Source organism: Natrix helvetica (assembly GCF_964273705.1).
Source record: "Natrix helvetica genome assembly, chromosome: Z".
NCBI classification, from domain to species: Eukaryota; Metazoa; Chordata; class Lepidosauria; order Squamata; family Natricidae; genus Natrix; species Natrix helvetica.
The window spans coordinates 81,328,932-81,340,982 of record NC_138554.1 but is presented as its reverse complement, the minus strand read 5'-3'; the positions used below and the strand labels follow the sequence as shown (position 1 = coordinate 81,340,982).

Here is a 12,051-nt window from a genome sequence, read left to right as displayed (position 1 = left end):
CCTTTCCCAACCGAAAAATAACGTCATGTGTAATGTAAATGTAGAAGACACAAGACACACAGACATACACAAACACAGACACACAACTATTCTATTCTATTTATGGGCTAAGAGAGCACCTTCAGCCGCTTTTAAGCACAAAGAAACAAGACTTTACTCTCATTCAGGCGCGATTGGGCTCTGCAAGTGAAGCCACCTTTCGCCTCTCACTGCTTGCCGCCCCTGGAAACACACCCCTCCTTCTTTCCTCCCTAGATCCCTCTTCCAACGCAAAGGGTCTTGGGAGAAAGTTGGAAAAAGGCAGCGTGTCCCGTAGCCATCAGAGACCAAGGCGAGATGGAGCTGAGCAGTTCCTTTGGCCAGAAAGATCAAGGCAGGTCATTTCCCATCTGGCTTCTGGCTTTCAGTTATGGTGCCTCTTAGATCAGATAGCACTCCGAAGATCAGGTAGTTGCAACTCTCTTGCAGGATAAGGAAGCGAGGCTGGCAGGAGGAAGAGGAGCCACTGCTGCCTCTGCAAAGAGGCAGTAGCTACAGAAAAGAGGCAATGCCGCTTTGCCAGCGTGAATGGCCTCCAATGTGGATCCTGGGCAGAACATCTTCATGGCCTTTCCTGACTGTGGCGGCCAAGCAGGCAAGCACAGGGGAGAAACTGGCTGAAACTAGCTGCCTGCCGTGTTTTGGGTTCCAGGTTGGGGTAGGAGACTTTCCGGGGCCAAAACAGGTGGGGAAGGGTGCATGTGTGAGGGGTGGGGGGGAGCATGGGGGGGGTCACATGCGCATGCGGTCACGTATGCAAGCATGGGGGTGACATATGCACGTGGGGTGGTCACACTTGCACGCGTGGGGGCGGGGGTGCATTGCATTGTGTGTGTGGGCACGTGCGACCCCCCTGCTACCCCCATTTTTGGAACGCAACAGCAAAAAGGTTTGCCATCACTGCTATAGGCCAATGAGCTGTACAATGAACTGTAGTAGCTGTAGTCATCAAAAAAAAAAAAAGATCAACAACATTTAAAACCACACAATTGGATGGACTCAAAACAGCATTGATTTACTGAGGGCAGATAATGTCCAGATCATATCAAACTAATCTGATTAACCTTTTTAAAACTATGTCACAAATGTTCACAGACTATGTTCACAGAACTGTCACAAATGTTACATTGTGTTGTGGACATAGCCTATTTGGATTTTGGCAAAGCATTTGATATAATTCTACATAATGAACTCACGAAAAAGCTGTATAGGTTGGGGCTTAACCGCTGGGTGGTTCTGTGGATTAGAAGTTGGCTCAGGGATAGATCCCAGAGTGTGATTATTAATGGAACACTGTTTGAAAAGGGACCAGTCACAAGCGGTATACCACAAGGCTCAGTCCTAGGCCCTTTTCCCTTCAATGTATTTGTAAGTGATATAACAGAAAAATTGCTAGGATTTCCTAGCCTTTTTTTACTGAAAAAATGAAAGTATGTAATAGAATTAATATTCCTGGGGATATCTGTAACACAGAAAATGATTTGGCATTGCTGGCAAATTGTGGAAACCGCAGTGCAATGTTTCTAACTGTAAGGTCATGTACTTAGGGAAAAACAATAATCTGGCAGAGTATTGGGGGAACAATATCAGACAGAACAGCAGAAGAAAAGGATTTGGGTATGCTCATAGCAGATGACTATAAAATGAACAAGCAGTGTGCATTGCTAGCAGGATCACCAGCAAGAAAAACGAGGTTCTAATCCTGCTATTTAGAGCTTTAGTCAGATCCATTTGAAATTCTATGTCCAGTTCTGGAGACCTCACTTAAAAAGAGGATATTGCTAAGATTGAGCAAATCTTGAGATGGGCAACAAAAATGGTGCAGGGTCTGAGGGGTAAAACATATCAAGAAATAATATGTACAGTTAGCAGGACAGAAGGAAAAGCAGAGGGCATTAATGAAACATTTAAATATATTAAGGTTGTGAAGATTCTAGAAGACAGAATTTTCACTATTAACCAAAAATCAAGAACATGGAATCTCAAACCAACAGGCAGTAAGTTCAAAAATAAAGTTAGAAAGTATTATTTCACAGAAAGAATAATGGAATCTTGGAACCAACTTCCAGCAGAAGTAATAACATGCTTGGGATATTCATTCATTCATCATCTATCAAAAATTAAGAAAAAATATAACAACAACAACAACAACAACAACAACAACAACAACAACAACAACATAGCAGTGATAGCAGGGTCAACAAGAAGGAACATGAAAAAATTGCAAAATACCAGGACTTAAAAATTGAAATTCAACAATTATGGCACAAACCAGCAGTGGTAATTCCAGTGGTAATCGGCACACTGGGTGCTATTCCAAAAGCACTGGAATTACATTTAAAATAGTTAAAACTTGACAAAATCACCATCAGTCAAATGCAAAAAGCTGCACTGCTTGGATCTGCACGTATATTACGAAAATACGTTACAACGTCCTAGGCCCCTGGGTGAGACCCGACTAGTAATCAATGCCAAATCCGGCGAAAAAACTGGCCGCTAATATTATTATTATTATTATTATTATTATTATTATTATTATTATTATTATTATTATTATTATTATTATTATTATTATTATTATTATTATTATTATTATTATTATTATTATTATTATTATTATTATTAATAATAATAATAATAATAATAATAATAATAATAATAATGAAGAAAAAATAAATTCAAAGGGCGCACTTGAAAGAGTAATAGGCCTTTTTCTGCCATCAGTTTTTTAAGATTCTATGATTCATTTGATGCAAACATATTCTTTTTCAGTTTTAAGCTTGTTTACTCAAAGAATATGCATCTTTTGTTTTCTTGCATATGGGCTGAAAAAAACAAGCACTCAGGTATATATCAGTATGGATTCTGAATTATTTTTCAATTTTACAGATTCTTCCATAATACTTACTGAATCACTATCTTCTTTTTTTGAATCCCGTTTCGTAGGTTCATTCATATCCTCCTGACTGCGGAAGCTAAAGTTCTGAATTGCTTCAGTCACTCCACGGAGCGAACTATATATATCTTCTGAATTCATATTTTCAGAATCATAATCAAATGCACTATTAAACAACAGTAATAAAAATGTTGTGAAGCAGTTTTAATTTCAGCAATTTATGATTCTCTAATGACTAATTCTATGTGTTGATTTGTACATACAACTCAATAGGAAATTAGATGACTGCTTACATTAAAATAATTAATTAGGCTAGAAAGAATACATACATATATATGCCTCTTTTTGAGTTGTGGCAAAGCATTGCTAGATTAGAAATTTAGACAAGGCGGAGATCACTTCTGGTTTCCAAAGGCGACGGATGTTGGTCCGCTGTTCGCTTCTCCGGTGGGCTCCTTTTAAGAGCACAGGCGGTCTTGCTGGAACCCCCCAGATAGGCGGCAGCCATGGGGAGTCTCCAGTTTCACCTTGGGAGCCGGGGAGCGTAGGGGGTGCATAACAGCACCTTCGCTGAATGGATTCCAGAAGGAAAGAGTTAACTACATGCAGTGGCTGAAGTGCTGGAGGTGAGAAATTTGCTCCAATCTCCTTAATTGCTTTTAACTGACGAGTATCGGTGTTTTTACAAGTTGTGGATTCAATCTGTTTGAAGTAGGAAGATTGGAGGGGGGTTGCTTTTTTTCCTCTACCCCTCTCAGGCAAAGCGGCATTTGGACTGTCTCTCAAATCTCGGAATGGAGATAAAGAGCAAAAAATTGAATTAGCCACTTGAACTAACTATGCGACAAGATTTATATCATAACTGCAAGAGCTGATTGCTGAGTTGTTTTGAAAGCTTTATGGAAGTTTTTAATGTTCTGTTCCTGGTCCCGAGGAGGAGCCAAGATGGCCTGCTTCCTTCTTCTTCTTCGCACTTATAAATGAAGTCTGCCTTTTGAAACTACCTTTGAAGAAAGTCTGGCTTTATATTATCCCCCCTGAAGGACTCTTGGAGCCTCTCCTATTACGTGGTCTTTCTGGATTTGGACTATTTGATTTCCTTTTTTTTTTTTTTTTGAGTGACTTCTTGGCTTGGAACTGTGACAGAGGTTAATTTTCACTTTTGGATTTGCCTGTCTTCTCAGACTCGCTCGGCTGCACGCTTCACAGACACCATTTCTTTTGCAAAAGATTATTACTCTTTGTGAACTTAGACAATGGGGCCCAGAAAACCACCTACAGGCAAAGCAGCCTCGGCATCGACTTCTACTGCATCCAGTCCAACGATTCAACAGACAAAAATTTCATCATTTTTACAAGAAAAGACTAGAGAGAGTTCAAAAGATTTATCTGTTACTCAAATGTTTCAAGCTATTATGCAGGGACAAAATGAGTTGAAAAAGGAGGTAGCAGATTTTAGAGATGAGCTTAAAAGTGTGCAGCAACAAATAACATAAAATAAACAGAGAATTGGTGTGCTGTAGGAGGGCGCGGCTGGGCTGGGGGAGGAGGTTAAGGCAGTCCAGAAGGGGAATATAGAATTGGAAAATTTTATGGCAAAGATATAACTTGAAAGAATGTCCTTCTTTCTCAGATTCCAGAACCTACCGGAGACAGAAGATGAAGATCTTAAGGATATTATGAGTACAATTTTAGCAGAATATATTAAAAGAGATAAAGAGCAGTTGTGGTGGGATATGGATCTGGTTTATAGGATTAATTCAGCATATGCCAGAACACATAATGTTCCAAGGGAAGTACATGTTAAATTTCTTAGGAAGACCATGAGGGATGAGATTCTAGGGGCTCAGAAGGGGGGGGGACCACTAAAATATAAAGATAAAGAAATTGCCATTCTTAAGCAAATTCCGAAAAAAATAAGAGATAAGAGGAGGAAGTACTCCTCCTTATCAAAGAAATTATGTAATAAGGGAATTTGGTTTAGATGGTTATTGCCAGAAGGAATGCTGATCTTTTGGGAGGGAAACAGAATTAGAATTAACACAGTCGTGGAGGCAGAGGACTTCATTAAAAACATAGTGCCCTCCTAGAGGACGGAAATATAAGAAGTAGTAAAAAAGGCGACAAAACACAAGACATGAATGAGGGAGGGGCTACGGCTCCGCCTAGGGACAGGGGGGAGGGAACAATAATGGAAAGACTCAGGTCACAAAAATAAATATATCTGGAATATCATTTTAATTGTTGATATATTAGAAAGTGGCAAAAGAGATGATTGAACACATGGTTGATACAATGTATAATAAGATGCTGTTTCTGCTTATCTTTTATTTTATTTTATTTTTTCTGTAAAAAGTTGTGAGAATAGGAGAGATTCCTACCTCTAGCACGATGGAGCTGCCCAAATTTTTTTTTTTGTATATCCACCTACCCTTTTCCCCAATTTTTTTAAAAAAACCAATAAAATTCTTTCAAATGTGGACAAGGAGCAGCTATTGTAACAGAGTTAAGATGGGTTTAATATTTAAGAAGTAAAATATGATCACAAAGAGCAAGTATGGAAGAAACCGTTCTGCTGTTAATAGTGGGGATTTACAAGGATAATCAGGCAAATAATGAGACAAATTAATATTTTTCTTTTAAAAAGATATTTGAAAGAAAGAAAAGGAGAAAAAGAAAGGAACAAAGAAATTTACAAACTATATAAAATTGAACATATTTCAAAATAAATGAATTATATGGTAAGCAGCAAAAGGAATTTTGTGGAATTGATATTGTGAAATATCCTGTCACTATATTTTTCTTAAATTAAATTATGTTGCAGTTAATTCATATTTGTATTTAAATTGTTTGAAAACAATGTTTTTTAAAGGTTACAAAGCTGAATTAGTTACAGAACTCTATGAAATGGCTGATTCTGCAGGGAAAAACAATTTCTGCCATTCTTCAAGAAAAATCCTGGTGGAAACAAATTCATCTTTATCAGTGAAAGCTTTTTGTTGGGTGAGAGTCAGAGCTGGTTCTAAATTAGTATTTGGTATCTTACCTTGGTGATAATGTGTTCTGGGATGTATTGGTTGGTGAAGTGATGGGGCTAGACCAACTAGCTGGTGAGCGTGGAACAGGCCTTGTTAATGGGCTTCCCATGGGTCCCTATAAAACACACACACATTCCTCATGAGTCTTTTGAGCATTATTATTGGATTTATCCTTATAATGATATAAAAATCTCTGAAGAAGGCTTCATGCATTTTTCTAGGATAAAGACTCAAAGGTCCAATTTGAAAACTAACATAAAAATAACAACAATAAAAGATGGCTACTAAGTATGTATGTGTGTTAATTCAGCATAGTTTACTGGAAATTATCTCCAGCTACTGTAAATGATTATAAATATACCTGTCCCCCATTGCCTGTATTCCGGAGGTGACTGTGAAGCAACTTTGTGGCGCCATCTTGAAATGTTTTTGGTAAAGCACCCAAAAGCATTGTAAATTCAGGGGTATTGAGTTCAAAAAGAGAAATCAGCACTGATTGTGCAGCCTAGGAAAATGATAAAATAATTAAGTGAGACTCAAAGGACAATTGTTGATAATTTCATAATTATGGAATTGTAAAATATATTCACACTCACTGAAGCTTTTTTTTCTTCCCTGGACTTCCAATAACACATACCTCTTTCATTATGAAATTCTAAAATTATGATGAAATTTTAAAATATAATTACATACAAGTAAACTAAATCTTTTTTCTTCCTCTTGGGTTCTTTATAGTTCAGTAAAAGAATTACTAATCTCTGGCAGGGGGTGATCCACATAAATCTTTATATACAATGTTACATACATTCAATCCTTGAATCTGATATTGCAATAATTTTAAAGTACTTACCGTACATTTATTTTCAACTATAGCCTTAAAAGATACCTACAGCATTTTGCCAAAATAAATGGGCTGGGTTTCACTGCATACTGAGTGGCACTAAAAAAAGGCTTGTGTATTTGTTTTTCAGCTTTTTAGGAAATCAGATATCAGAAACCTCTGCAAGTTGTTCGAATTAAACCATATTCTTATGACATTTGATGGTGTACAGAGCATATAATATGTGTTTTGCTAGCTTCTATTAGCAAAGTGTAGTCCATGTATGATATAAGACGCACTTTTTTACTCCAAAAAAGAGGGTAAAAATCTGAGTGAGTCTTGTAAGCCGAATGTAGCCACTGGGTCATCTGAAAATGGGGCAGGCAAAGAGGGGGCTGCAGAGATCGTGATGGCTGGAAAGGAGAGAGGTTTCGCTTTCAGAGCTCCCGCTCGGCTGGGCTCCCGAGAGGGCTTAGGCGGTGGTGGCGGTGGCAGCGGCTCTTCACATTGCTGGGGCGCTGCTTTAAGCTGCCTTCCTCCTGCAAACGAAAGGTGCCTCAAGGCTTTGGCTCCTGAGATCGGTGCGCTGCCATCCAAAATGCTGGTACCACGATCGCTGCAGCGCCCGCTTTACCTGCCACTTCTCGGGCGGTTCCAGGCGGCAGAGATCGTAGTAATAGCATTTTGGATGGCAGCGCACCGATCTCAGGAGCCAAAGCCTTTGAATCAAGTTTGATTGTGTCCCATCTAGCGTTCTCCACCCCCAACCCCAAATCTCTCCGGATCTGCTTATTGCTATTGTTGCTATTGCTCCCAGCTACTGTATCTCTTTGCTGCATGACAGATCCGGGCAGATTGGGGGTGGGTGGGTGGAGAACGCTAGATTGGGAAGTTAAAAACCTAGAATGGGACACAATCAAACTTGGTTCTAGGTTTTTAACTTCCCAATCTAGCGTTCTCCACCCACCCACCCCCAATCCGCCCGGATCTGTCATGCAGCAAAGAGATGACATATGATGAGTTTTGGATACAGCCCAGACAACCAAATTAAGGTGCACTTTAGTCAAATTTGATGGGACTTAATATGGACTCTAAACTCTGTTCAGCTCTATGATGGATTCATTCTGTGTTGCTTCTATGTTGTCAGCTCTTCACAGTGGAAAAGATCAGGAAACAGACTCCATAGGAAGTCTGTAACTATGTTATAATATCAGAGTCTTGCAAGCCTGCTTTAAGTTTTAACTTTCTTCCCTCTTACGCTCCAGTGAATCAAGTAATAGCTTCCTTGGGTCTCTTCTAAATATTACGGTACCTTGTTTCTCAGGACCTAATGAATGTTTCAGTCTTTTTAAATTATTCAGTGACTCTTACCTATTTCCCTAAAAATCACCTTCCTCATGCTGTAAGAAGTTTCCGAAGTTTCAATGCATAGCAGAAGTTCCCAAACCATAACTTCACTCATATGGGACAATCCTCACTGCTCACATAGTTGTCTTCACAACTATGTCAGCAGTGAGCATTGTCCCATATTTGCCATGTCAAATAAAAAGTGTGTATCTTGTTTTTCCATAAACATGAATGTGATTGAGTATTTCTATAGTCAAATAGCATTTTGAGAGATTGCAGTAAAATGCTATTGCTACGATCTCTGCCGCTTGGAACCGCCCGAGAAGCGGCAGGTAAAGCAGCGAAGAAGAGGAATTCTTGGGGTTCGAATAAAAACATTACAGCCTTATTTTTGTTACTTTCACTGTTTACTGACTTTACTGACTGTTAATGAGAGTAAAGATAGTTCTTAATATGTTACATGGTTGACATAAAATTGTTCTTAAACTGCTGTTAACTTTATACAGTTGATATAAAATATTTTACTACAGTATTTGGTTCAGAATCTTTTTTTTCTAGATTTTCCTCCTTTAAAATTGGGTGCATCTTATATTCCGGAGCATCTTATAGGGCGAAAAATACGGTACCATACTTGATCATGATGTGAGTGTAATCTTTATTAGGCTTGTTAGATTCTAATATGATTTTTTTTCTGATTCAGCAGAGCCTGGCTGTCATTTATTTATTTAATTTATTAGAATTTGTCAAACAAAAATGAGAACAAGAATAAAAGAAAAATACAATGACAGGAACGATAGGCACAATAGTGCACTTATGCACGCCCCCCTCTACTGACCAATCAAGTAAGAAGTAGGGTTCATGGAAGTCAATTTGTGACTGAAACCATGAAAATGTGTAGCTGAGACAACTGGATCAGGTAGAGCATTCCAGACTTTGACAACTCTATTACAGAAATCATATTTTTTACAGTCAAGTTTAGAACGATATACATTAAGTTTAAAGCAGCTGTCCACATGTGTATTATTGCAATTAAAACAAAAAAGTCATTTACAAGTAAAGCATTACTATGTATAATTTTGTATATAATACCTTGGTCTAAAGATTGGTCTAGCATAAGTTTTATAAGGTCTAATTAGTAATATTTCCAGAAAAAAAGCTTCGCAAAATTAAATTTACAACTCTTAATGCTTGTTTAGCAATGCTGTTACAATGAACTTTGGAACATAGGTCATCAGAAATAAGTACACCTAAGTCCTTGACAAAGTGAGAATCATCTGCTAGATCAATACCATCTAGCTTATACTTGACATTCTGATTACGTTTACCAATATTACATAATACTACTGTGTTTTCCCCAAAATATGACATGTCCTGAAAATAAGGCCAAGCTTGATTTTTGGGGTGGGTCTAAATATATGCCCCCGAAAATAAGCCCTAGTGAAGGGGTGGGCATGACCAACACAGGAGGCAGCCCTTCCCTTCCCCAGTCACCTCAGGCCTTCTTGGCACCTTAATCGGATCAGCCTCTCAGGACAGGGTGAGAGGAAGGAAAATCCCCCCTCCCCATTTTCAAGCTGTTTGAAAAAACGCCCCATTCCAAGCCGTCAGCATATTCCAGGCATTGAAGGCATTTTTGCAAATGGCTTGAAAATGGGGAGGGGGGATTTTTCTTCCTCTCACTCTGCTCTAAAGTGCAGCAGACTCTGAATAGGATAAGAGGCAAAATCCCCCCTTTTCCTGGCGTTCTTTACTTGGGATCTCAGTGCACACACATCCCCCAAATGCTGTATTTGAAGCTTTCAGCTTTGCAATCTGGGCATCTGGGCAGAGCTCCAAAGGACGATGTGTGTGTGTGTGTGTGTGTGTGTGTGTGTGTGAGTGAGCGAGGGAGGGAGGGAGAGGGAGGGAGGGAGGGAGGGAGGGAGGGAGGGAGAGAGAGAGAGAGAGAGAGAGAGAGAGAGAGAGAGAGAGAGAGAGAGAGAGAGAGAGAGAGAGAGAGCTCTAACACCCTTCTTCCCAAGGCAGCCACATTCCTCCACTAACCTGCTTTCCTGCTCCATTCTCCACTGCCACATACAGGGCAAGAAAAGTAATTTGTAGGACTACTTCCAACTTTGTGAGATTTTTTGTTTTTTTTTGCGAGAAGTTGGAAGGCATTTTCTGGAATTTTTTTTACCATAGTCGCACAGACTACTTTTCTTGTCCTGCACATGCAGCTGGAAAGCAAGTTAGTGAAGGGATGTAGCTGCCTTGGAGGGTGTGTGGGTGTGTGTGGGAGGTGTGTGTGTGTAAGACAGAGAGAGAGAGATCTGATCCAACCTCAGAGAGTTACCATATACCAGGGCTGGCGGCGGGGTGCTCTCTCTGTCTCTCTCTCACACACATAGAGGTTTGATCTTTCACTCTCCCCCCCTTCATTCCACTGTGATGTTTTGCATGGAGGGGCAGATCACTTTGTGCAGGGTTGGCCTCGGCACCCACTTCGGACGGCAAATAGAAGAGCTTTGCTCTTTTTCTACGAGGCCCCTCCTTTCTTTTTTGTCATAAAATTCTGAGCTCTGGCAGCAGGTTTGCATCATCCTTTCCCCGAGATGGCCTTCCCCTCACCCCGCACAGTTCCCAGGGAGGGAGAAGGGGCGAGAGAGGAATGGGGACACCGGACTCATGGCGCTTTATTTTGTTTGCATGCTGTGTCTTCTGAGGGGCCTCATAGAGAAGCAGTGCTGCCAGAAGGGTGAAGAGTCCCGCAAGGCTAGAGCAGCACAGTCAGCTGTTCGGTGGCCAGCCAGCAGCAAGGCCAGCAAGCAGGGCAAGCGAAGGACAGGGCGTGTGGAGAACTTGGGTCATTTTGGCCATTGACAAGCAGGTGGTGGGATGGAGAAGGTGGCGCTGGTGAACTTGCTACCTCCTGCACCTGAAATACAGTGGGGCAAAAAAGTATTTAGTCAGCGACCAATTGTGCAAGTTCTCCCACTTAAAAAGATGAGAGAGGCCTGTAATTGGCATCATAGGTAGACCTCAACCATGAGAGACAAAATGTAAAAAAAAAACCAAACTATCACATTGGCTGATTTGGAAATAATTTATTTGTAAATTATGGTGGAAAATAAGTATTTGGTCAATATCAAAAGTTCATCTCAATATTTCGTTATATATCCTTTGTTGGCAATGACAGAGGTCAAACGTTTTCTGTAAGTCTTCACAAGGTTGGCACACACTGATGCTGGTATGTTGGCCCATTCCTCCATGCAGATCTCCTCTAGAGCAGTGATGTTTTGGGGCTGTCGCTGAGCAACACGGACTTTCAACTCCCTCCAAAGGTTTTCTATGGGGTTGAGATCTGGAGACTGGCTAGGCCACTCCAGGACCTTGAAATGCTTCTTACGAAGCCACTCCTTCGTTGCCTGGGCGGTATGTTTGGAATCATTGTCATGTTGAAAGACCCAGCCACGTTTCATCTTCAATGCCCTTGCTGATGGAAGGAGGTTTGCACTCAAAATCTCACGATACATGGCCCCATTCATTCTGTCCTGTACACGGATCAGTCGTCCTGGTCCCTTTGCAGAGAAACAGCCCCAAAGCATGATGTTGCCACTCCCATGCTTCACAGTAGGTATGGTGTTCTTTGGATGCAACTCAGCATTCTCTCTCCTCCAAACACGACGAGTTGTGTTTCTACCAAACAGTTCTATTTTAGTTTCATCTGATCATATGACATTCTCCCAATCCTCTTCTGGATCATCCAAATGCTCTCTAGCAAACTTCAGATGGGCCTGGGCATAGACTGGCTTAAGCAGGGGGACACGTCTGGCACTGCAGGATCTGAGTCCCTGGCGGCGTAGTGTGTTACTGATGGTAGCCTTTGTTACATTGGTCCCAGCTCTCTGCAGGTCATTCACTAGGTCCCCCCG

The 12,051-nt window shown here is 40.5% G+C and overlaps 1 protein-coding gene across 5 annotated transcripts in view; it reads right to left on the bottom strand.

Annotated features, from left to right (window-relative positions):
• The window catches only part of CLASP2 (cytoplasmic linker associated protein 2), a 340,309-nt gene that overhangs the window by 14,681 nt on the left and 313,577 nt on the right, over positions 1–12,051 (bottom strand). For all 5 annotated transcript variants that reach the window (XM_081933452.1, XM_081933454.1, XM_081933453.1 and 2 more), the window contains 3 exons: positions 6,335–6,478; positions 5,982–6,088; positions 2,948–3,101 (listed from right to left, as the gene is read on the bottom strand). In XM_081933452.1, the coding sequence (XP_081789578.1) occupies positions 2,948–3,101; positions 5,982–6,088; positions 6,335–6,478 (405 nt within the window). The remainder of the gene's footprint in view (positions 1–2,947; positions 3,102–5,981; positions 6,089–6,334; positions 6,479–12,051) is intronic.